The following is a 22,708-nucleotide window of genomic DNA, read 5'->3' as shown; positions in this document are numbered from 1 at the left end:
GAGGAGGAGGCGGGGGCGGCATCAGTCAGCACCACCAGCCTCAGCCTCAGCATCTTCTGGGCTCCCTCTCGGACGCCTGGGCTGCCCTTTCCTGCGCGTCCATCGCCTCTCCCGCTCGGGGCCCGGGCGGGGCTGTTGGGAGAGGCGGCTCGGGAGGCGGCCACCTGGGCTGCTTCCTCCTTGGCTGCCTCTCCGGGGCTCGGCTTGGCTCGCCCTCCTCGCCGCCGACGGATGCCCGAAGGTGCCGCATTGCCTGGCCGTGCTTTCCCTCCTCGGCTGGATCTTCGGCAGGATCGCTCGCTTCTTCCCTCCCTCCCCCTCCCCCCCCCCTCTCTCCATCTTTATTGTTTTGGCCAGGCGTCGGCATCCCCCTGGCCCCACCAGCGAGGCGGAGGTGAGGCGCCCAGAAGGTCGCCAAGCCTCCCTTGTGGTCCTCCATCACATCATTCCCTTTCTAGGACGGAAGAATCCATTCCAAGCCATTCTGAAAGCCCCACAAACCAAAAGAGGTGGAGGTAGGGAAAGAAGCCCCGTTTCCCCAAAGGAAACCTTTGCTCATTCCCACATACAGAGCCTGGAGGGAAGAAGGGCTTGCTTGAAGCACCCCACTCTTATTTCTTGGTCTCTATCACCCTATATAATCTGTTGCAGGATGCACCCAGAGTGAGATCATTGCTTTGCAGAGCGCTCTGGAGTGGGGTGGGTTAAAAGACAAGGGGGGAAATCAACATCATCCCAGTCTATGGGGAAGAAATATTGCTGCCTGGCTCTCAGGCCTTGTTTGCTGCCACTGGAGAACATCCCATAGGAATTGGATTGAGGGGGTATTTAATTTTCCCTGGACCGCATCCGAAAGGGACAATACGGTGTGGGTGAAAGCCTTTTCGCTCACCCCCTTCCTATTGCTTGCGTGGGGTTCTCAAAGCTATTAACTCAGCTTTCTTGGGCCCTGCCAGGGCCATTCTTTCTGCCAGCTGGCAGCAGGAGAATAAAGCAAATTTCCGCCAGCCATAGTTTTTACAGCTGCTTCAAGCAGTTAACAAGTGCAGGGAGGTTGGGACCAGATGCTTAGTGGGGTCACCAAAGAATTGGCCTGAGCAAGATGCAAAGGGCAAATGGGAACTGAGCAAGGCTTACCTATTGAACGCTGCCAGATATTTGTGTCGGAGAGATTCATGCCTTAAGGCAAAGGACCACCAGGCTCTTTGGATATTTTTTTTTGTTTTTGAAAAGGTGGAGTCTGCTTTTCCCCCTCCCTCTTGGAAAAACAAAGGATCTATTTTCCCTGTTATTGTTTCTAAGGAACCAGAGCTTTGGGATTTTCTGGCAAATTTAGGTTTGGATCCCTTCTTACCAACCAGCAGAGTGGAAGCAGTGATACAGGACAGAGTGACACAATGACTCATTTGCAGGCAGGCCTTTCTCCAGAGACGCTGGAAAAAGCCCGGTTGGAATTGAATGAAAACCCAGACACTTTGCACCAGGACATCCAGGAGGTACGGGACATGGTGATCACTCGGCCAGACATTGGCTTTCTGCGCACGGACGATGCCTTCATCCTCCGTTTCCTTCGGGCTAGAAAGTTCCAGCACTTTGAGGCCTTCCGCTTGCTGGCCCAGTACTTTGAGTACCGTCAGCAGAACCTGGATATGTTCAAGAGCTTCAAAGCCACCGACCCAGGCATCAAGCAGGCACTCAAGGATGGCTTCCCCGGAGGGCTGGCCAACCTTGACCATTACGGCCGGAAGATTCTGGTCCTCTTTGCTGCCAACTGGGATCAAAGCAGGTAAAGGTAGAATTTGGGTTGTAACACATTGTGGGATGCTTTGGGAAGGCTGTGATGCTCACCTGAGTCTGATAGGATTGCAGACCAGACCTGTGATAGAACCAGTGACAAAATTATGACTGTGTTCCAGTACTTGACCAACCTAATGTTCAGCATGTAAGGTACCTTGTTTGTACTGCCGTTTCTGTGTGGCAAATTGTAATGTTCATGAATTGATCCAGATATTCTGGTGTATTTGCTTGAGCATTGGCCCATGATTCTGGAAACCAGGGTTTGAATCTGTGCTTGGCTGCTTTGAAGGAGTCGCACTCTCTCAGTTGCAGCAGAGGAAGGCAGTGGTAAACATCTTTTGAACATTTCCTGCCAAGAAAACCCTGTGATAGATTTGTGTTATGCCAGAAGCAACTCGAAAGCTCACAACAACAATCATGACAGCAAGAGACAGTCCTTAAACGTATTGCTGAATTTGGGACTATGGCTATATCTACACTGTCCAATTAATGCAGTTTGACATCACTTTAACTGCCATGGCTCAGCGGTAATATGAAGTGCTAGATATGTACATGAAGGCCCTTTTATTCTCCTGATTCTCTGTCTTGCTGGAAAGATTTTTAGTAACATTTTAGTAACATCACCATTGAGTTGATGGTGAAGGATAGATGTACTTTTCATGTTGGATTACAGTAATCTGTCAAGTAAATAATGCAATTTATCTTGAGCTGGGAAAGAATGGGATTCTCCTCTAGCTGACTATAACATAACTCTGTGCACCTCCTTACAACAGGCATGGTAAATAGCAGCTGCTGATGGTACTGTATAAATAAACCAAGCCAATAATATGTCACTTTTGCGCATGTTCCTTAGGAGGTTGCTTTTCCCCAGTTGTTTCCAGTAATGTAAAAAAATTGAGGCTAGACTGCATGCATTATTTACACTTTGAGGATCTGAAATGAGTTCCTTCCCATTGGGACTAGTATTCAGACAGAAGATATTATCTCCATAAGAAAGCAGCATATTCAGTACAGCTGTGATGAGATCTTTTAGAGCACCGAAGTTTTAATATTCTTAACGCTTGCCATAGTTTTGGCTGCAATGTAGTAATATGTCTAGTGGGCTGAAATAGGAAGAATTTGTAACCATGCCCAAGAAGGGGACATGTCTTTTCTCTCCCAGGTATTTGAACCCAATGCTCAAGATAGCAGCATGAAGGGAGCTAACTAGATTGCCCAGGATGATACAGCATGAGACATATCTTCTAAAGAGAGGCTATCCATCCTCCTTATCAAGGATATTTTGATTTTAATGCATTTTATATTTTGCCTTTTCTGCAGAGAGCTGTTTCATTTCTTTTTGCAACAACGTCATAAGGTAGGAAAGACCAAAAGATAGTAATTGGCCCAGAGGTTTAAAGAAATCAATGACTTCCAAATTGGAATGGAAAATAGTCTGCAGAAGCTTCACTTTTGTCAATTTGGTTCAATCCAGGATGATGAATTGGGAATAAACGGATACATATCAGAATGTTGCAGAATGCTATTGAAGCCACAAGTTGCATCCTGTCATTTGGCCCAGCAAATGATTTCTTTATAACTTTTAAATACAGGTGCTTTATTTCTGAAGGAGAAACTGCGACTCCTACCAGTAGAAATCTGTGATTGAAAATGTATGAGATGCTTTTCCAGGCTAAAATGCAGCATAACATAATATACTGGGAAATGAGAGGTAGACCAAAAGTATCAGGAACACAAGAAATATGAGGAAAATCTCATAATAGAAAATGACACCGACAGCTGCTGAGTCTTTATCATGTGCAGACTTCATGGTTCAGGCTGGTCTCAGATGTTCTTGTCTGGGCAATATAAGAGGATGGGAAAGGAATCAACCCGTTCACTGTCAATGGAGCAGATACATACAATTTACAGAAATCCATTTAAGTCTTTTCCAAATGACCAAGCAGTTGGATGCTCTTAGGTGATTACACCTGCCACCCACCATTAAATTTTAACAGAAGCAGCAGCCTGTGATGGCAGGGAGCTCATGAACTCTCAGGATAACACCTTGCCCAACTTCTGCCTTCATGTCAATCTTATATACATTCAGGACTCTATACTAATCTCTCTTTTTTCTGTACAAGTAGTTCTTTTATTTCACCAGATAATTTTTAAACCCTTTTATAACATGCATTAGAGTTGTAGTATCACACAACCCTCCAGATGTTTTTGAACTGTGATTCCCATGAGTTCTAGCTAGTCTGATGGGTGGTGCAGTATTATGGGAGTATTTATTTTTTATATATTTTGCGTACTTCTACCCCGCCCTTCTCAACCCCCAAGGGGGGACTCAGGGTGGCTTACAAAAGGCACAATTCGATGCCAACACAACAATAAAATAACATATATAGACAACAGTTATAAACAATTAAAACAATTAAAAATCAATTATACATCACTATCAATAAAGCCAGTCTAGTGCTCAACGTTCGCCAGCTCAGAATCCATAAATTCATTCCACATTGTAGTAGTTCCTCACTGTTTGAGAGGCCAAAGGTTTCACATTTCTAATTTGCATGATATCAACTCACACGTCCATACATTTGTTATCCACATATATTTGGTGGTGAGTTTGTAATTAGATTGTGAAAAATATTCAGTTCTAAAACAAATAAGAGCCATGATGTGCACAGGGTTTTTTTCTTTTTGCTTGTCATTCACTTAACTTCAGTTAAGATAGTATGGAACTGAGATTTTGGAACACCTCCTCTCCCCCATGAAGCCTGTTAGGAGCATAGGAAAACATTGGTCTTTCTGAGTCAGTGAAACTGACTTGTAGCAGCTCCAGGATTTAAGACATGGTTTTATGCACTCCTCATTTTCAGTATTGATCTTACAGTGCCATCGAGATGTCTTGTATGTTTAGCATGTTCATCGCCCAGTTCCAAAAATGTATGTATCTGTGTCTGTAGAGTGTTGGCCATATTCATTGATTATGCCTCTACAGATCTGACCATCCATGTTTGAAAATATCCCTCCCCTGAAAACAACAACAATAACAAGGCAAACCTTGGTTTTATCATTTTATATAATGGACATTTTACTATGCTATTGTATACAATGGGACTTGAGTATCCATTGATTTTGATATTTACAGAGGGTTCTGGAACCAAATTCCAATGCATATCAAGGACCTGTTGTGTGTATGTGTATAGAGTAAATACATGGTGGATGGGAATAAGATTGTTCCCCTCTGGTGCTGCCTTTAAAAATGCCCCAGATTAACACCCCACCTCTACAGTTAAAAGGATCTTCAGAAGCAGGCCTGGAGGGCAAGATTAATAGCAGCTGAGAGCACCAGGTTAGACAAATCTGTGCTCTGGCTCAGATGCCTTGTCCACTTATTTCTTCCAGGCATACGCTGACTGCATGGAAAAAGGGGTGAGATCAACCCATTGGCTTCACTCCTAACCCAGGGTTATTCAGCACATAACTTAGAAAAGTCACTCTTTAGGACTACAACTTCCCGAATGTCCCAATAAGCTTAGTCAGCCACTGTCTTCACTGAAGGATTCTGGAAGTTGTCATTAAAAAAAGTAATATTTTGAATTCAAATTTACCTTTATGTTAGCCATATGCTTATTCCTCTGCTAAAATGCAAGTGAAATACTTTATTTGGGAAGAAATCTAAATGAAGACTGTGTCAATCAGAGTAAAACAAAACTGTTGTGTATTGTTCTTGTTTCAATTTGGATTTCTATCATTTTAACATAATACTCTAATGTATCATACCACACATAGCCTCAATTTATGAATGTCCCCTTAAATCTACACTGAGACCATAGAATCATAGAATCAAAAAGTTGGAAGAGACCTCATGGGCCATCCAGTCCAACCCCCTGCCAAGAAGCAGGAATGTTGCATTCAAATCACCCCTGACAGATGGCCATCCAGCCTGTTTAAAAGCTTCCAAAGAAGGAGCCTCCACCACACTCCGGGGCAGAGAGTTCCACTGCTAAACGGCTCTCACAGTCAGGAAGTTCTTCCTCGTGTTCAGATGGAATCTCCTCTCTTGTAGTTTGAAGCCATTGTTCCGCGTCCTAGTCTCCAGGGAAGCAGAAAACAAGCTTGCTCCCTCCTCCCTGTGGCTTCCTCTCACATATTTATACATGAGAGGAAGCCACAGGGAGGAGGGAGCAAGCTTGTTTTCTGCTTCCTTGGAGACTAGGACGCGGAACAATCTTTTACATAACGCATATATAACACAATGATTCCACTTTTACTGCCACAGGTCCCGCATATGGAACTTGGGTTATGTAGTTTAGGGGTTAGTTGTGAGAATTGCAAACAAAGAGCTCTGGTGCCCATCTAAATAAGCAAATAAGCAAATAAGCAAATAAACTAGACAAGTCTTTGAATGCAGTTTTCCTGCTTCTTGGCAGGAGGATGGACTGGATGGCCCTCGACAGGCCTGTAGCCAGGATTTTGTTTCCGGGGGGGGGGGGGGGAAGGGCTGAGTTTGATTCGGGGGGACTGAGTCTGAGTGAAAGAGGGTCTACCCTAGCAAACCTTTTGTATCATTACCCCAATACCCGCATGCATATGAGATATATTGAGCATGGTGATCAGATCATGATATGAATAAACATAACAGTTTAAATAATGTACCAGTAAGGCCTTCTCGCGGACCACCATGAGAATTTCAGGGGGTGGGGGCTGAAGCCCCTCAAGCCCCCCCCCCCTCGGCTACATGCCTGGCCCTCGAGGTCTCTTCCAACTCTATGATTTTGTGATCCAAAAATGCAAAAAAATTTAATTCACTGCTAACGTTAGGCTGTTTCATGCAGTTGTATTTCCTATTACTATGTGCAGTTGTGAAAAATGAGGAATGCCAATAGGAAAAAAAAAATCAATTCATTTTAAAATGTAGTGCTTGAAAAAAGCAGTCCATGGATGCTGAGGACTGCAAGAATGACAGTCATATGACTGCTAGAATGCCAATCATATGTCCTAAGACAAATCAGGCCCAAACTGTCTATAAGCCAAAATGCCTAAACTGAGGTTGTAATTTTGGCTATATCCTGAAAAGACAGGACTCACTTGGCAAGGTGGAGGGCGATAACAAAATAGGGAAACAACAGATGGATAGACTCAGTCAGGGAAGCAAAGGTTATGAGTCTCCTGCCCCTGAACAGAGCTGTTGAGGATAGGGTGACTTGGAGGTCTATCATTCATGGGGTCACCATAAATTGAAATGCACCTGAAGGCAGCTAACAACAACTCACCCACTAACAAAATAAACCAGAATCTCTTTAATAAACTGCGTTTAATATTAATAAGACAAAATTCATACTGCTCACCTGAGAAGTCATCAAGACATGTCAGGAGAAAAGCGTCCTGTACCTAACCTGAAGAACACCCTAAACCCTTTAGCATCTATGAGGGTGTAAGCACAATTTCCATTCTAGTTGCATCATTTGTTGATGTATTCTTTCATTAATTGTTTAGGCATGAAGCGTGATGTTATTACAGATGGTTAGGCCTGTCAACAGTAAATGTTCAGTAGTTATTAACATCAGATTCAGTGAAAGGAACTGGATAGGTGGAAGTAATCAGTTTGTGAGAGGATGGTAACAAATACTGCTTGGGGGGAAGATGGAGAAGGAAAGCGGGACAGAATTTGACAGAATTTATAACAGTATTATAATATCTAATTTGGGAGCTAGGTAGGGTGAATAACTGAGAATAAGTTTTACTTTGTTCTGAAACAAACAGAAGAAGATGCTTTTAAGCCCTTCTTCTAATTTGCATGCTAATACTGAGCATGTATTTTCCTCAGTTTCCTTTTTCTAACAGTCTCTGGGTGCATCTACACTGTAGAATTAATGCATCTTGATACCACTTTTAACTGCCAAGGGTAAATGATATGGAAACATGGGAGTTGTAATTTTAAAAGTGAAAATTACCTTTTTCTGCCAAATAGTGTAGGTGTCTTACCAAACTCCAACTCTTATGATTCTATATAGCATTGGGACATGGCAGTTAAAGTGGTGTCATATTGCATTAATTCTATAGGCGCACCTTCTGTCATGGATGCTATTTGATGGAGATGTGTGTAAAACCATTGCAGTAATATGTATGGATAAAAAACAGTTGATTCAAAGTAAATGAGGATTTTAAAGGTATGAATCATTCGATCAATGGAATCTGAAAATAATGAGAATTTTTCAAAATGTAAGTTTTGAAATGTTGGCAAATTTCAATATGGGTACAAAATATCATACTGGATGTACAGACAGTCCCTAAGTTACAAACATCCAACTTACAGATGACTCACAGTTAAGAATAGGGTGTGTATGAGAGAGAGGGACAACAGAAAGTGAGAAAAATCTGCATCTAGAAAGGGAAATTCACTCATGAAACAATTATTGTGGGGGAAAGGTATATCCACAGAAGCTTTATCACCAAGCCTTGTTTCCACAACAAGCGAAAATGTTCAAAATCCGATTCTCACAGGGACAGAGAGGGAGGTGAAATCTTCTGAGCAACGGCACAGACAGCAAAACAAACACCACAGGACAGACCCACAGAACCTATCTTGTTCTTAACTTGGGAGCTGCTTATATTTGTGGCATAGAGGGCAAATTTAAAGATTTTGTTCAGAATGGAGCATGTCTCGTCATTTACTCAGTGCAGTAAAGTAATGAAGTATGTCAGAAGCCCATGAAGGAAATTCAGGTTTACATCTGCCCCACCTCTCATGTTGCCTACATAAATAACAATAAAGATGATTGCTTCTACCTGTCCAATTCCATAAATGATGGCTAATGCAGGTCTAGAGAGAATTTGAGATGAGTTTTTATGCAAATAGCTGTGTGAAGGCTTTAAGGCAGATTTCTTTCATCATAATTCATCTGATGCTGATGCTCTGAAAACAAAAGGTTACAATGTGTGCTACCTGAATTTTGAATCTTCATATGGGGCAGAAAGTTCTGAGACTTTAGTACTGAAGGGAAGAAGTGGTCCGTCATAGATTTTATATTCTTTTGTGGTGTTGCAAACTGAGGTTGCTTGTCTCATGTTACAATATTTAGGAAGGACATTTAAGAAAATCAAGGCTCCTCACCAGATATCATGTTGAGATGTTTTTAAATACTGTTAATAGGACTTTCTCAGCATTCAGGGTTTTGCAAGGGTCAATTTACTTTAAAAATAATGGCTGCAATCCTGACATTTGTAGATTGTTGAAATTAACTTCTATGAAGTTTAAGAAGTTTCATGTGTGCAAAGTTGTAGATGTGGTTACTAATCTCTCATTATCAATAGCTAACAAAAACAAATCAATGATCGCTAGGTTGTGGAAAGGTGCAGAAGAGTATTCCAAAGGAATGTGGAGCACATGCAAAAAGTTCTACATTCAGTCTTGAGTATCTCCAAGCATGGCTGGGATGGGTCCCAGCTGAAATCATAAAGAGCCATTCCTAGTCATAGAATCATAAAGTTAGAAGAGACCTCATGGGCCATTCGCTCTGAGCTGCTCTGAGTCCCCCCCCCGGGGGGGGGGGTTTGAGAAGGGCGGGGTAAAAATGCTGTAAATAATAAAAAATAATAAATAAATCCAGCCCAACCCCCTGCCAAGAAGCAGGAATATTGCATTCAAAGCACCCCTGACAGATGGCCATCCAGCCTCTGTTTAAAAGCCTCCAAAGAAGGAACCTCCACCACACTCTGGGGCAGAGAGTTCCACTGCTGAACAGCTCTCACAGTCAGGAAGTTCTTCCTGATGTTCAGATGGAATCTCCTTTCTTGTAGTTTGAAGTCATTGTTCCATTGTCATTCACATCACAGCAAGGGTGATATGCTACTTTGTGTGTATGGTGTGTTCATATGTATAACTGGCAATTACTTTGGAGGTTTGTGATAGTATGTTTCATCACAATGAAGGCTGAAGGAGAAAAATAAAAATTCCTCAAAACAGAACAATGCCTAACATTTAATCAGTTTCCATCTTGCTGAGGCAACTGTATTTTTTAAACCAAACAACAGTAGTAAAAATACATAGTCTGTAGCAATGCAATGTGCTTCAACTGCTGAAGTTCAGCAGTATCTAGAACTATTATGCAATCTGTGTTGGACTCTAGAGGAAAAGTAGGATATAATATGTGGAATATATGGATTGAATTGATACGTTGTTATTTGTATCATGCTACCAAGCAAATCCAGCCCAAGACAGTTTGCTTTTTCAGACAGAGCAACAAGTATCCCCCACCTGACCTTCCAGCACAGAATAAAGAGTATCAGGCAGAAAATCACACAAGGGTCTTTTCCCAACCCCAGCTTTTAAAATGAAATTGTTCTAAACTAAATAGTTATTCAAAATTAATCCTCTCCCCTAACAACAAAGGTATAATAACTTTACATTATGATTACAACATAATAAGGAATAACATCACATACATTATACCATGCACTCTTGAAATTCCAATGGCTGGTAGCAAAGTCAAACTTTTTCTTCCAGTATATGATCACAGTTGTACAGTTTAACTCAATATTTTCTTTTATGTCTCGACAGGTACACACTGGTAGATATTTTGCGCGCCATACTTCTTTCCTTGGAAGCCATGATAGAGGATCCAGAACTTCAAGTAAATGGATTTGTTTTGATTATAGATTGGAGCAACTTCACTTTCAAACAGGCTTCTAAACTGACACCAAGTATGCTTCGATTAGCCATTGAAGGACTTCAGGTAAAACTCTTCCAATGGGTTAATATCTTCTGTTTTTTAAAAAATGAAACAACAAGAAGAGAGGAATATAGGTGCAAAATTTCACAACTGTTTTTTTAACGTGCATGTATTTCTCCAAGTTACTCAACTGAAGAAAAATCCATTTGAAAATCAAATAGCTATTCATATTAGTGCTATGAAGCCTTTGGGTTTGATACTTGGTGCTTTTCTCAAAGCAATCTGTTTGTTGTTGACAGCTATAGGTAACAAACCTGTCAGAGGAGGCATAGTTTATACTGTATGGTGATTTTTCACTCTGCTTTTTTTCTGTCATTTAACTAAAACAAGTTCCTTTTCTCTGGGGATTCCTTGGTGTGGAGTGTTTATTTTGCCTATAGCAAGAGTAGGGGAGATATGGCCTTCCAGATACTGTTGCAATTCTCATTAGCTCTAGTGAGTAGATTAAGAATATTGGGAGTTACAATCCCAAATACTACATCTGGAGGGCTGTACTTTGCTTTCCTCTGTTTTACAGCATATGCTCATAGCTGGGTTATCTGGCTGTGTTTAGTTGTGGATTTACTTCCATTTCTATCTCAACATTACCTGTGTCCTGTAAGGATCACTGAATACTTTGCTCTTCTGGGAGGGAGCTGGGGAAGATAACATTCTGATTTCTTCTGACTCTACCTTCTGTGGTTCATGTTTATTTCACTAGTGTCTTTTTAAATAATTGAGAATAAAATGGCTGCAGCAGTTGCTATGCACCATATGGAAGAAAACTAGCAGAAGTATTTGATTATGAGGAAAAGAATGAACATGTATTGTTGAAGGCTTTCATGGGTTGGAACCACTGGGTTGTTGACAGTTTTTGGGGCTGTATGGCCATGTTCCAGAAGCATTCTATCCTGACGTTTCACCTGCTTCTATGGTTAGCATCCTCAGAGGCTGTGAGGTCTGTTGGAAACTAGGAAAATGGGGTTTATATATCTGTGGAATGTCCAGGGTGGGAGAAAAACTCTTGTCTGTTGGAGGTAGGTGTGAAGGTGGCCAAATGAAATATTCACACTTGCCTCGAACAGACAAGAGTTCTTTCTCCCACCCTGGACATTCCACAGATATATGAACCCCATTTTCCTAGTTTACAACAGACCTCACAACCTCTGAGGAGACCTGCCATAGATGCAGGTGAAATGTCAGAAGAGAATGCTTCTGGAACATGGACATACCACCCAAAAAACTTACAGCAACCCAGAGTGAACATGTTTTGTGTTATCCTGTAGATTTCAGAAGTGGTGTGTGTAGGGAATTGAAAGAATCTATGTATAACTGTAAATATATCCTTATGTAAACAGGTGCAGAACTAATTTCAGAGCAACCCATCAACTAGTTTAGAAATATGTCAGAAGGACTTTTGATATTTATGCAGCAGTCTTCATAGTGGAGTGGGGTTTATTCCCAGTATGTGAATTGACTCTTTTTCAAAAATTATTTTAGTACTACCTTAAAATTCACCAATCAGCATCTGGTGCTAAAGAAATATGAACCTAGGACTCTGGAATACCAAATGTGAATGAACTAAGGGCTCTTCCAAACAGCCCCTTAATCCGAGAAAAGGAAGTGGGGTTAAAAATGGCAGTACCTGAAAGAAAGTCCAAACACAGAACTCTCAGTCCCTGTAAATGGTCCCCCAATATCCTGAATGGTTTGGTTATAGCAGATTTTAGAAAACCACAAAACGGATGCGAGACATCCGTGGGTTTTCTTTTCTTTTTTTTCTTATTGACACTCCGAAATGTGCTGCAGCTCATAAGCACTGATGCAGATATAAGAAAGTGCACATAAGCAGATTTCCTGTCATCACCTCTCCTAACCCTCCTGGTGCCTTTAAGTTTGTCCTCTTGAACCTCACTTCCCTTTGGGGTCACTTGCCTGCCATATTGCTGCTCACTGTGTAAATTCAAGTATCATTTCCTTCCAGAAGTATGAGAACAGAAGAATGGTTGGAGAGAGTTGTTGTGGAAATTGCTTTCCTCTCATGCTTTCATTTGGCTCTATCTGTTTACTTCCCTTATCAGCTGTGTCCAGATTATAAAATGAAGAAATGCGCCGGAGAAGTCTACACCAGCGTATTTCAACCAACCTTTTTTTATTGCCAGGATATACCATATTTGTAGCAATACATTTTTGGCGCAATCATGAATTTTAAGCAAAACTTTAAAACATTTTTTTATCAGATTCCGTGATCCTATGCGCATTTTTTGTGTGCATCATCTAGCCACCCCCCTTTCATCCCACTTTCTTCTGAAATGTAAGGCCTGTGTAAAAGGGGCCTAAGAATCTTTCCATGCAGAAACCCAATACTTGTTTGTTTAAAACAGGGATGTCAAACTCATTTTCATTGAGGGCCAGATCAGGCTTATGGTTGCCTTCAAAGGGCTGTTGAATCTACAGATGGAGAATCTGTGGATACAGAGGGCCAACTATAATTTCTTTGCATCGTGGTTATTGCTTTTTAGTTTTTGCCCAGTTTGGGTCCCCAGATGTTACTGAACAACAATTCACATCACTTTTGGTGCTGTTGAAGTATTGCACTACCTTCTCTGCAAAACACCAGCAGAACCTTCCTTAAATCGCTCTGAGATCAGAAGGAGACACCCAGCCATGAAATCTGTGGTGACCCCATCAGTGGTCCCAAGGAGAAGAGACAGTTTATTTTGCCTCTTCAATGGTGAAGACCTTGATCAACACATTAAAAAAATGTTGACATATACCACCAGCCATGCCACTCCAATCCAATTCCCCTCCCCTAGGAACTGCAAAGCAAGAAGGGGTTTTTTTTAAATTAAAAAATGCATTGAAGAAGTACTTTCAATGTTAAAATGACTATACGCCATGCGTTCCTACAGCACTGGAATAGAGGTGGGGATGGAATTCTTTTTGAGAGAGAATACTGATATAATTTAATGTTTAAAGTGTTTTCTGTGAGATGTTTCTTCGCCATTAACTACACACACAATTAAAAAAAATTGTAGACCAAAGTGCTTCCTTTACACTGCTAAATCTCTGAATCGCAGTGCATAAGTGCTTTATTACAGTCTTGAAAACAACCTAAATTGAAGCTAAAGAGAAGCAGAAGCTTTTATAACCAGGTACAGTATAGAGATTTTTGTGTCACTCTTCTGTTTGGCCCCCTGGTTGCATGGGAAGTGCATTAACTTCCTTACATTTTAAGCAGTAGAATAGAATGACATTTATAAAGCAAATGAGCAACTATCTCCATAGACTTTTATGCATTCTAATAGTTCAAGCAACAGTAGCTGAATTTTCATGGCAGTTCTGCAAGCTTTTGGTCTAAAGCAACTTTCTCATATGAAAGTGTGGTGAATATCCATTATGTTAATCCAGTGGACTCACATGTCAGCACCTTTGACACAAAAGTGTTAGATAAAACCCAGCTACACTGATAAAAATATGTTTGCATGCTTGGGCTTCCTTTCACTGTTATGTGTATATGTGTGTGAGAGAGAAAGGACTGAAAAATACAGAGTTTGGGGCTATTTTAGATACTCCAGGGGTCTATGAATGCCCAGCAGTAATTGACAGATGGATTGTACTCAGCACTTTACCCCCAGCCTCATAGTTCTGCTTTTTGCACAAGTCCATGCCCAACCCTCTCTATCTCTGATTATACCCACTATATTTCTAGTCGCTGGTGCATGAGGTTTGTTTTTCTTAATTTTTACATTTTAATGATGTTTTTATACCCTGCTGTTTTTAATTGTCTAATTAGATTATGATATGTTATTATGTTTTAAACTGTGTTTTTAGCTGGTAAACTCTGTTATTTGCTCTGAACTTTGTCCCACATGTAAGCTGTCACAAGTCCCTTCAGGCAGATGGTGGCGTGGTATAAAAATAAAAGTTGTTGTTGTTGTTATTAGAAACACAACAAGATTACTACACAGCAAACATGATCACTATGCTGGACTTTGTATTGGATCATACGTCAGACACTTCCCAAGTGTCTAGGACTATGTGACGTATCGGCGAATACGCAGATCCCAGTAGTGTGGCCTTTTGCAGCTGGCAGATGGTAATTTTGTCAGCACCGATTGTGTTTAAGTGCAGGCCAAGGTCTTTAGGCACTGCTGATCACCACTGAGACCACCTAGACTGGTTGCGCCAGTGTCTTTGCAGTTCGATATTTAAATCCTCATATCGTGTCAGCTTTTCCAGTTGTTTCTCTTCAATCCTGCTGTCGCCTGGGATTGCAACATCGACAATCCATACTTGTTTTTTTTTAATGATTGTGAGATAAGGAGTATTGTGCTCCAAAATTCTGTCAGTCTGAAGTCCCAAAGTAGTTTGACGTGTTGATTTTCTGTAACTTTTTCAGGCTTGTGATCCCACCAGTTCTTTGTCTCAGGCAGATGGTATTTGTGGCACAAGTTCCAATTAAACATCTGAGCAATGGTGCTATGTCTCTCGTTGTAGTCTGCCTGTACAATCTTCTTGCAGCAGCTGAGGGATGTGATCTTTATTATTATACTGACACAAAAGCACAGTATGTCACAGCAAACGAGATCTATATGCTGGATTTCACATCACAAAATCACAAGTCGAACACTTCCCAAGCATCTAGGACTTTGTGATGTATTTTCAAATGATGTGCGCAGATCCAAGTAAGGTGGCCTTTTGCAGTTGACAGATCATGATTTTGTAAATGTTTATTGTTTCCAAATGCCGGCTGAGATCTTTTGGCACGGCACCCAGTGCGCCAATAGCCAGTGGGACCACCTGTACTGGTTTATGCCAGAGTCTTTGCAGTTCGATTTTGAGGTCTTGATAGCGGCTGAGTTTGTCCTGTTGTTTTTCCTCAATGCGACTGTCACCCAGTATGGCGATATCAATAATCCAGCCTTTTTTCTTTTCCGCAATCGTGATGTCTGGTGTATTGTGTTTCAAAACTTTGTCAGTCTGGATTCGAAAGTCCCACAGTATTTTTTCATATTCATTTTCCATGACCTTTGTGGGTTTATGATCCCACCAGTTCTTTACTGCTGGCAGGTGGTACTTGTGACGTAAGTTCCAGTGAATCATTTGGGCCACAGAATTGTGTCTTTGTTTGTAGTCCGTCTGTGCGATTTTCTTGCAACAGCTGAGGAAATGGTCCATGGTTTCATCAGCTTCCTTGCACAGTCTGCATTTTGCGTCATCCGTTGATTTTTCAACCCTGGCTTTAATTGCATTGGTTCTGATGGCTTGCTCCTGGGCTGCAAGAATCAGGCCTTCTGTCTCCTTCTTCAGTGTTCCGTTTGTGAGCCATAACCAGGTCTTCTCCTTGTCAACTTTTCCTTCAATCTTCTCAAGGAACTGCCCATGCAAGGCTTTGTTGTGCCAGCTGTCAGCTCTGGTTTGGAGTGCAGTTTTCTTGTACTGACTCTTTGTCTGCTGTGCTTTGAGAAGTTTCCAATTATTGACTTCAATTAAAGCACATTCTTGGCTTTCCTTGACATATTCTGCCAGGGCATGTTTTTCTTCTTTGACTGCTTGTTTGACTTGTAAAAGTCCTCTGCCACCAGACTTTCTAGGCAGATAGAGCTGGTCAACATCACTGTGAGGATGTAATGAATTATGAATGGTCATGAGTTTTCTTGTTTTTCTGTCCAAATTGTCCAGTTCTGCCTTTGTCCAGTTTATGATGCCAGCAGCATATTTTATGACAGGTATGGCCCAGGTGTTTATGGCCTTGATGGTGCTGCCTGCATTGAGGTTGCTTTTGAGAATTTTTCTGACCCTTTGAATGTATTCTTTGCTGACCACAGTTTTCACATGTTCATGTTTGATGTTGTCCAGCTGTAGTATGCCCAGATATTTATAGGCTTCTGGCTGGTGACACTTGATCGTTTGGCCATTGGGCATATTTATGCCCTCACTTTCAATGATTTCCCCCTTTTTCAGTGCCACTGTCGAACATTTGTCCAAACCAAACTCCATGTTGATATCCGTGCTAAAGATTCAGACAGTGTTAGTCAGAGACTGGATTTCAGTTTCAGTTTTCCCTTACAGCTTCAGGTCATACATGTACAGCAGATGTGAAATTTTGTGAGATCTCTGAGATGTTTGATAGCCGAGGTTTGTTTTTTGTAAGATTGTTGACAGAGGTATCATGGCAATGATGAAAAGCAGTGGGGACAATGAGTCTCCCTGGAAAATTCCTCTTCTGATGTTGATAAGTCCATAGTTTTCATTTCCTACAAACAGTTCAGTTTTCAATAAAGGGTGATCTTTATTATTATTGTTATTGTTATTATTATTATTATTAGAACACTTTCTATATTCCATAATTATAACATAGGAAAAAGATATACTGATCAGTTCTATAACATTCCTACTCTCTTTTGCCCACATCATTTTATAGCATTTCTTACAATGTTTTAAGATCTATTTATGAAAACATATGGTTAAAAGTAGGCATTTATATTAAAAATACAAACACAAATTGAAGACAAAAAAAGAAATCAAAGATTCTTTCAATTTAAGTGCTTTTGGCCTTTTTGTATATAGCATAAAAGAAAGTAGAAATAAAAGGATAAATTTGAAAGTAAAAAGGGTAATTGCAAATCACGCTGTTGTGCAAGTGTTCCTAGACAATGCAACATTAATTCAGCAGCAGCAGCTATCAAGTGTTTCGGGCTGGATAGTGGTGCCCACTCACAGGATGAGCATCTGTTCCAAAGGGCATTGTAAAACCTCGGCCTTATGCCTGGAAGTCACTCACTGACTGAATAAAAAGGGGTGGCAGACAGGAAATGAAGTGAGCATTTATAAATGGAATGTATTCTTCATAAGTGATGCAACCTGCTCCTCAGAAGCTTGTCTGTCACTGAGCAGGCCAGAAAAATATTGAGGTGAATACTGCAAAAGGAGCATGAACAGAAGAACCATAGTACTTATTTCTGTGTTCATAAAAGACACCATTTATTTAATTGATGAAACTGTATTTGGTTTTACAGGAAAAGAAATAGGAAATAGAGATTTACCCTTGCCTTAGAAATTGCAGCAACAAGTATGTGTATCTTGGCTCTGCAGAACTATGAACGTGTGCAGAAGAAGAGACTGTTTAGGGCCCTATCTACATTATTTATAATGCCATTTCATAATGCATTTGAACGCATTATATGCCAGTGCAGATTCATATAATTCAGTTCAATGCAGTTTAACTGCATTAGAAAGCTGTATTAAATGGTTGGGTTGATGGGGTCCTAGGTCTTGGAAGCACTAAAGAAAGAAATAGCAAACTAGGCTGCTTAAGTGAATGCAGTGAGAGGCTGGTAGGTGGATAGACGATAGTTTTGTCTCGCTTCTTAGGAAATGGAGCACAATATTTATTTCTATTTTAATATATACTTTTTATGTTTTTAATTGTATTGTTTTTATAAATTGTGAGCTGCTTTGCACCCCAGTTTTTTTTTTTTTTTACGGGGGGAGTGGGATATAAACAAATATCATCATTTCTCCCCTGGCTGTATGTAAGAGATGACGAATGAATGTATAGATGCATGTCCTTTAGTTTACTTTTTGGCTTTATCTCTCCTTTAGATCTTGTGTTTGATTTTCTTCTCACTACCAGCTTAAGCTCCTGTAGGTTGTATTTCAGAGCAAAGCCACTTCTGAGAATTCCTTGCTTAAGAAAAACCTATGAAATCTTGATAAGATAGTAACGAGTAGAGACAACACACTGGCAGTGAAGATCCGCATAATTAAAGCAATGGTATTCCCCGTAGTAACCTATGGATGTGAAAGCTGGATCATAAGGAAGACAGAGAGAAGGAAGATAGATTCTTTTGAACTGTGGTGTTGGAAGAGCCAACTAGTCCATATTTCAGGAAATACTGGAGGGAAGGATATTAGAGGCAAAGATGAAGTACTTTGGACACATCATGAGAAGACAGTAAAGCTTAGAGAAGACAATGACGCTGGGGGAAATGGAAGGAAAAAGGATGAGTGGCCAACCAAGGACAAGATGGATGGATGGAATCCTTGAAGTGACTGGCTTGACTCTGAAGGAGAGGTGGCAACAGCCAACAGGGAACTCTGGTGTGGGCTGGTCCATAGGGTCACAAAGAGTTGGAATGAATAAACAACATGAAATCCATGGTGGTCATCAGATGACTCCATGTAACATCATTTAGCTCACTGCTATTTTGTGATAGGTGACATTTGAATTTCAAAGAGAGTCCATTAATCTTAAAATAATTGCACACAGAGGATGCTGCAGACTAAGGTCTCCCTTAATCAAATTGCCAGGTGCAATTTCTTGTTTCCTGGTTTCTTTTCAAAAGGAGCCTAGAAAAATCTTACTTTGGTTCTAAATTGGCAGCATTGTCATTAAAATTTACACACAAACTGATTCACTTACTCACTGTTTCAATTATAATTGCCAGAAAACCTTGCCAGTGCAGAGCTCTCTTGTCTGCCTATCTGTCTGTCTTGTCTTTCTTTCAGACAAAAAGAAAGAAAGAAATCCAATTAAGGTGTAATGATAAAATCATATAGAGAGAGAGGGAGTGAGAGAGAGTCACAAACTAATGCATACACACACACACACACACAGAGAGAGAGAGAGACATGGAGCCCCCGGTGGGGCAGTGGGTTGAACCGCTGAGCTGTTAAACTTGCTGACTGAAAGGCTGCGGGTTCAAATCCAGGGAGTGGGGTGAGCTCTGCTGTTAGCCTCAGCTTCTGCCAACCTAGCAGTTCAAGATCATGCAAATATGAGTAGATCAATCGGTACTGCTCCGGTGGGAAGGTAATGGTGCTCCATGCAGTCATGCTGGCCACATGATCTTGGACAATGCTGGCTCTTCATCTTAGAAATGGAGATGAGCACAACCACCCTAGAGTTGAACACCACTAGACTTAATGTCAGGGGAAAACTTTCACCTTTAGCTATATATAGACACACACAGTGATAGACAATGTTGGCTGTGCATCCATGCCGTGGTCTTGGAAGGAAAGAATAAGCGACAGTATCTGTTGAACATACTCCCTTCCCAAGTTGCTATCTTTTCTCCTGTCATGTTTTAATTATATTGTAAGTCTAATAGCAAGGAATGACTTTATTTCTAAAGCACCATGTACAGTGATGATGCTATAGATGCTGCTTCTGCTGCTGATGAAGGCAGCAAAAAACATTTTAAAACTGTAGTCTAAAAACACTTTTAAGACAAGAGGCATGAAGGCAGTAGAGAAATTTATAAAAGATGTATCTTCAGTGCTACTTTTCATTCTGGAATATAAATGGGAGTTGCTTACATCACAATTTTGCTCTATACATTGCCTATCGAGGCTATAACCTAAAATGTAAATTCTACAGCTTTGCAGAAATAAACAGTTGTGTCAAAAGTCTCTTGCTGACATTGTAATACTAATTAATAGACACCAACACAAAGGAAGACTCTGATTCTTTTCTCATCTTCAGTCAAGAGCAGACACATCAGAGAGAACAAAAAAGGAAAACAGCTGCTTATTTTTCTCTCTAAGGAAAAGCAATGTGCTGCAAGCTCAGGGGATGAGGCAGCTCCTTCCTTGGCAGATTTAGTCCATGGCAAAGGTAGGATGAGCCAGCAAAGGCAGGGAGGGTCAGATTTTTTTTTTCTTGAGGGAAGGATATTAGAGGCAAAGATGAAGTACTTTGCCCACATAAGGAGAAGACAAGAAAGGTTGGAGAAGATAATGATGCTGGGGAAACTGGAGGGAAACAGGAAGAGGGGCTGACCAAGGACAAAATGGATGGATGTTGTCCTTGAAGTGACTGGCTTGACCTTGAAAGAGCTGGGGGGTTGCCACAGCCAACAGGGAGCTCTGACGTGGACTGGTCCATGAAGTCACAAAGAGTTGGAAGCGACTGAATGAGTAAACAACAACAATAACTTAAAAAATGGATAGAAACTGGTAAACCAGTTTCTTCAGTTCCTCAAACTGGATTGATAGTAATTTTTCATGTTCCTCACTTATTTCTTTGAATTGGGCCGCTGAGGTGTATTGTTCAATAATAGGTAAATTTAACCCATCATTGATAGTTCCTATTTCATCTCATTATGAAAGGCAAATTTATTATCTTCAGTCACAATATACTCAATATATTTGGATGTGCTTTGGAGTCGGTGGGGGTGGGGGTGGGGGCAATCTATCCAATTTTTTGATACTTCCAGTGTCCAGACCCCTGTCCTTTCAACTACAATGCAGGGTGATCAAAAGTGACAACATATTACTTCCTGCCATATTTTGGTTGGTGCCCTCCCATTTGAGGCCTTCTTTGACCAAACATGTTAAGGGTGGTGTCAAAGATCTTCATGTTGACAGGTCAGCGTGTATCTCAAAGGCTGTGCTGGATAACCCAAAGGGTTACATGTGGCATGAGGGTCTCATGATTTGCATTCCTGAGCATAGGCAGTTCCACGGTAATGGTACATGAGCATTCCTTAAGAATTGTGCCTTAAACATTTTGTACATTCACACTGGTAGCTTTGCTTTATAACAAGGCTAGTGAAAGAATTATCCTACTCTGTATATTCATCTTCTTGGAATACTGACAAACCTGACATTTACAACCTGTCCCCATTTCCTTTTCTTGATATTATGTCTAATGGGCTTTCACACATCACTGAGCATTTTCAAGTGAGCTAGTTAATTAACTTAACTAAAAATGACTTAATAGAGAGCTGTTAAGGACATACAGGTCTTCCTTGGTTGAAAATATTTATGATGTTAATTAACACTTCCATTATTTTTCACACATATGTATAGATGTACATAGCATGGCACTTTCCATTCTAAGTGGCAGCAAAGGAATATCCAAAAGTTGTTTGAATAAATCCCAGGTGTGAAACTCCTAAAATGTCATCCTAAAATGCTGCAGAATTCTGCCACTGACAAAGGTTTTCACAAGGAAAAGGAATTGAAAAACTCATACAATAAGAGAAAGCATAAAATACCAAGCTGAACACTACTGCCCTTTATTTAGCACTCAAAGAGAACAAACACATAAGGCTGTCACTCATTTTCTCCAGATTCTACTTCCTCATTTTAGAAAATCAATATGTCTGAAAGGTGAACATGGGCTTTAGGGCAAAAACAGATGTTTAGAAGTAAAACTTTTAAAAGTTTATTTGTACCTTATAACTACAAATTCATAAAAGAAACAAAACTCAAGCCAAAACACAACTCCATTTATTCATCAACTTTTTTTGGAGACCGACCTCATTTCCCCCCTCCTTCAGATGCTTGATTTAGACCAGTGGTTGCCAGCCTGTGGTTTGTGGCCCACCAGTGGTGCACAAGGACTAAAATATGGTCCGAGGCCTCACCATTACTCCATTGTTGCAATGAGAGTGACTGGTCTTGTGAAACCCTCTTATAGTGCCAAAGCTTATTAAATATGGTTTTCTGTGGATGAGCAGATGATTACTACTGGATAGTATATGTTCTGTATCAGAAACTAGAGCTGATGTGGTCTATCCAATGCAATTTTCTGAATCAACACCCCAAATAACAAAACCGAATCTAAAGTTGACCAAAAACTGATTCATGACCCTTTTGGTACTAATGTTGGAGAGTGGTCCCTGGTCAAAGTGGTCCCTGGTCAAAAAAAAGGTTGGGAACCACAGATTTAGACATATCATTAATAGTTGGGAGATGATACATGATAATAAGCAATATGAAAATTTTCTTTGTACTGTTCTGGTAAAGGAGTTAAGGGAACTGAATGGGATTTCATATTTAGCTGACCAGTGCTATAATTTTTGTAGCATAGGTCTTTAACAATTTTACTGACAGTCATCACTGTATGTCTGTGGAAAAGTGGGGGATTATCCTAGTTGCTTTGACAATGGGAGATACACAAACTTCCCCAACCCAATCTGTGAAAAATAAATGGAATTGTTTATTTAGTTTACTGTGAATTTTAAGTATTCATTACCAGAATAGGAGATCCCCACACCTCAGAATTGTTCTCAAGCATATCTTATCCAAAATTCTGAAACCAGAAATACTCCAAAATCCCAAATTGTCTACATGTGTGGTAGAAACAGTGCAACCTTTGCTTTCTCGTGGTTCATGCAAATTTTGTTAAAGTGTTTAAAATTACCTTCAAGTTATATATATAAGGTATACATGAAACACAAAGAATTTCCATGTTT

General features: G+C 40.5%; 1 protein-coding gene across 1 annotated transcript in view; it reads left to right on the top strand.

Moving 5' to 3' along the window:
- Positions 1 to 327: 327 nt before the first annotated feature.
- The window catches only part of CLVS2 (clavesin 2), a 52,728-nt gene continuing 30,347 nt past the window's right edge, over positions 328 to 22,708 (top strand). Inside the window, exons 1-2 of the mRNA XM_060753275.2 lie at positions 328 to 1,786; positions 10,349 to 10,523. Of these exons, the coding sequence (XP_060609258.1) occupies positions 1,398 to 1,786; positions 10,349 to 10,523 (564 nt within the window). The 5' untranslated portion in view covers positions 328 to 1,397. The remainder of the gene's footprint in view (positions 1,787 to 10,348; positions 10,524 to 22,708) is intronic.

Source organism: Anolis sagrei, chromosome 1 (assembly GCF_037176765.1).
Source record: "Anolis sagrei isolate rAnoSag1 chromosome 1, rAnoSag1.mat, whole genome shotgun sequence".
Taxonomy (NCBI): domain Eukaryota; kingdom Metazoa; phylum Chordata; class Lepidosauria; order Squamata; family Dactyloidae; genus Anolis; species Anolis sagrei.
This window is presented reverse-complemented; position numbering and strand designations above follow the sequence as displayed.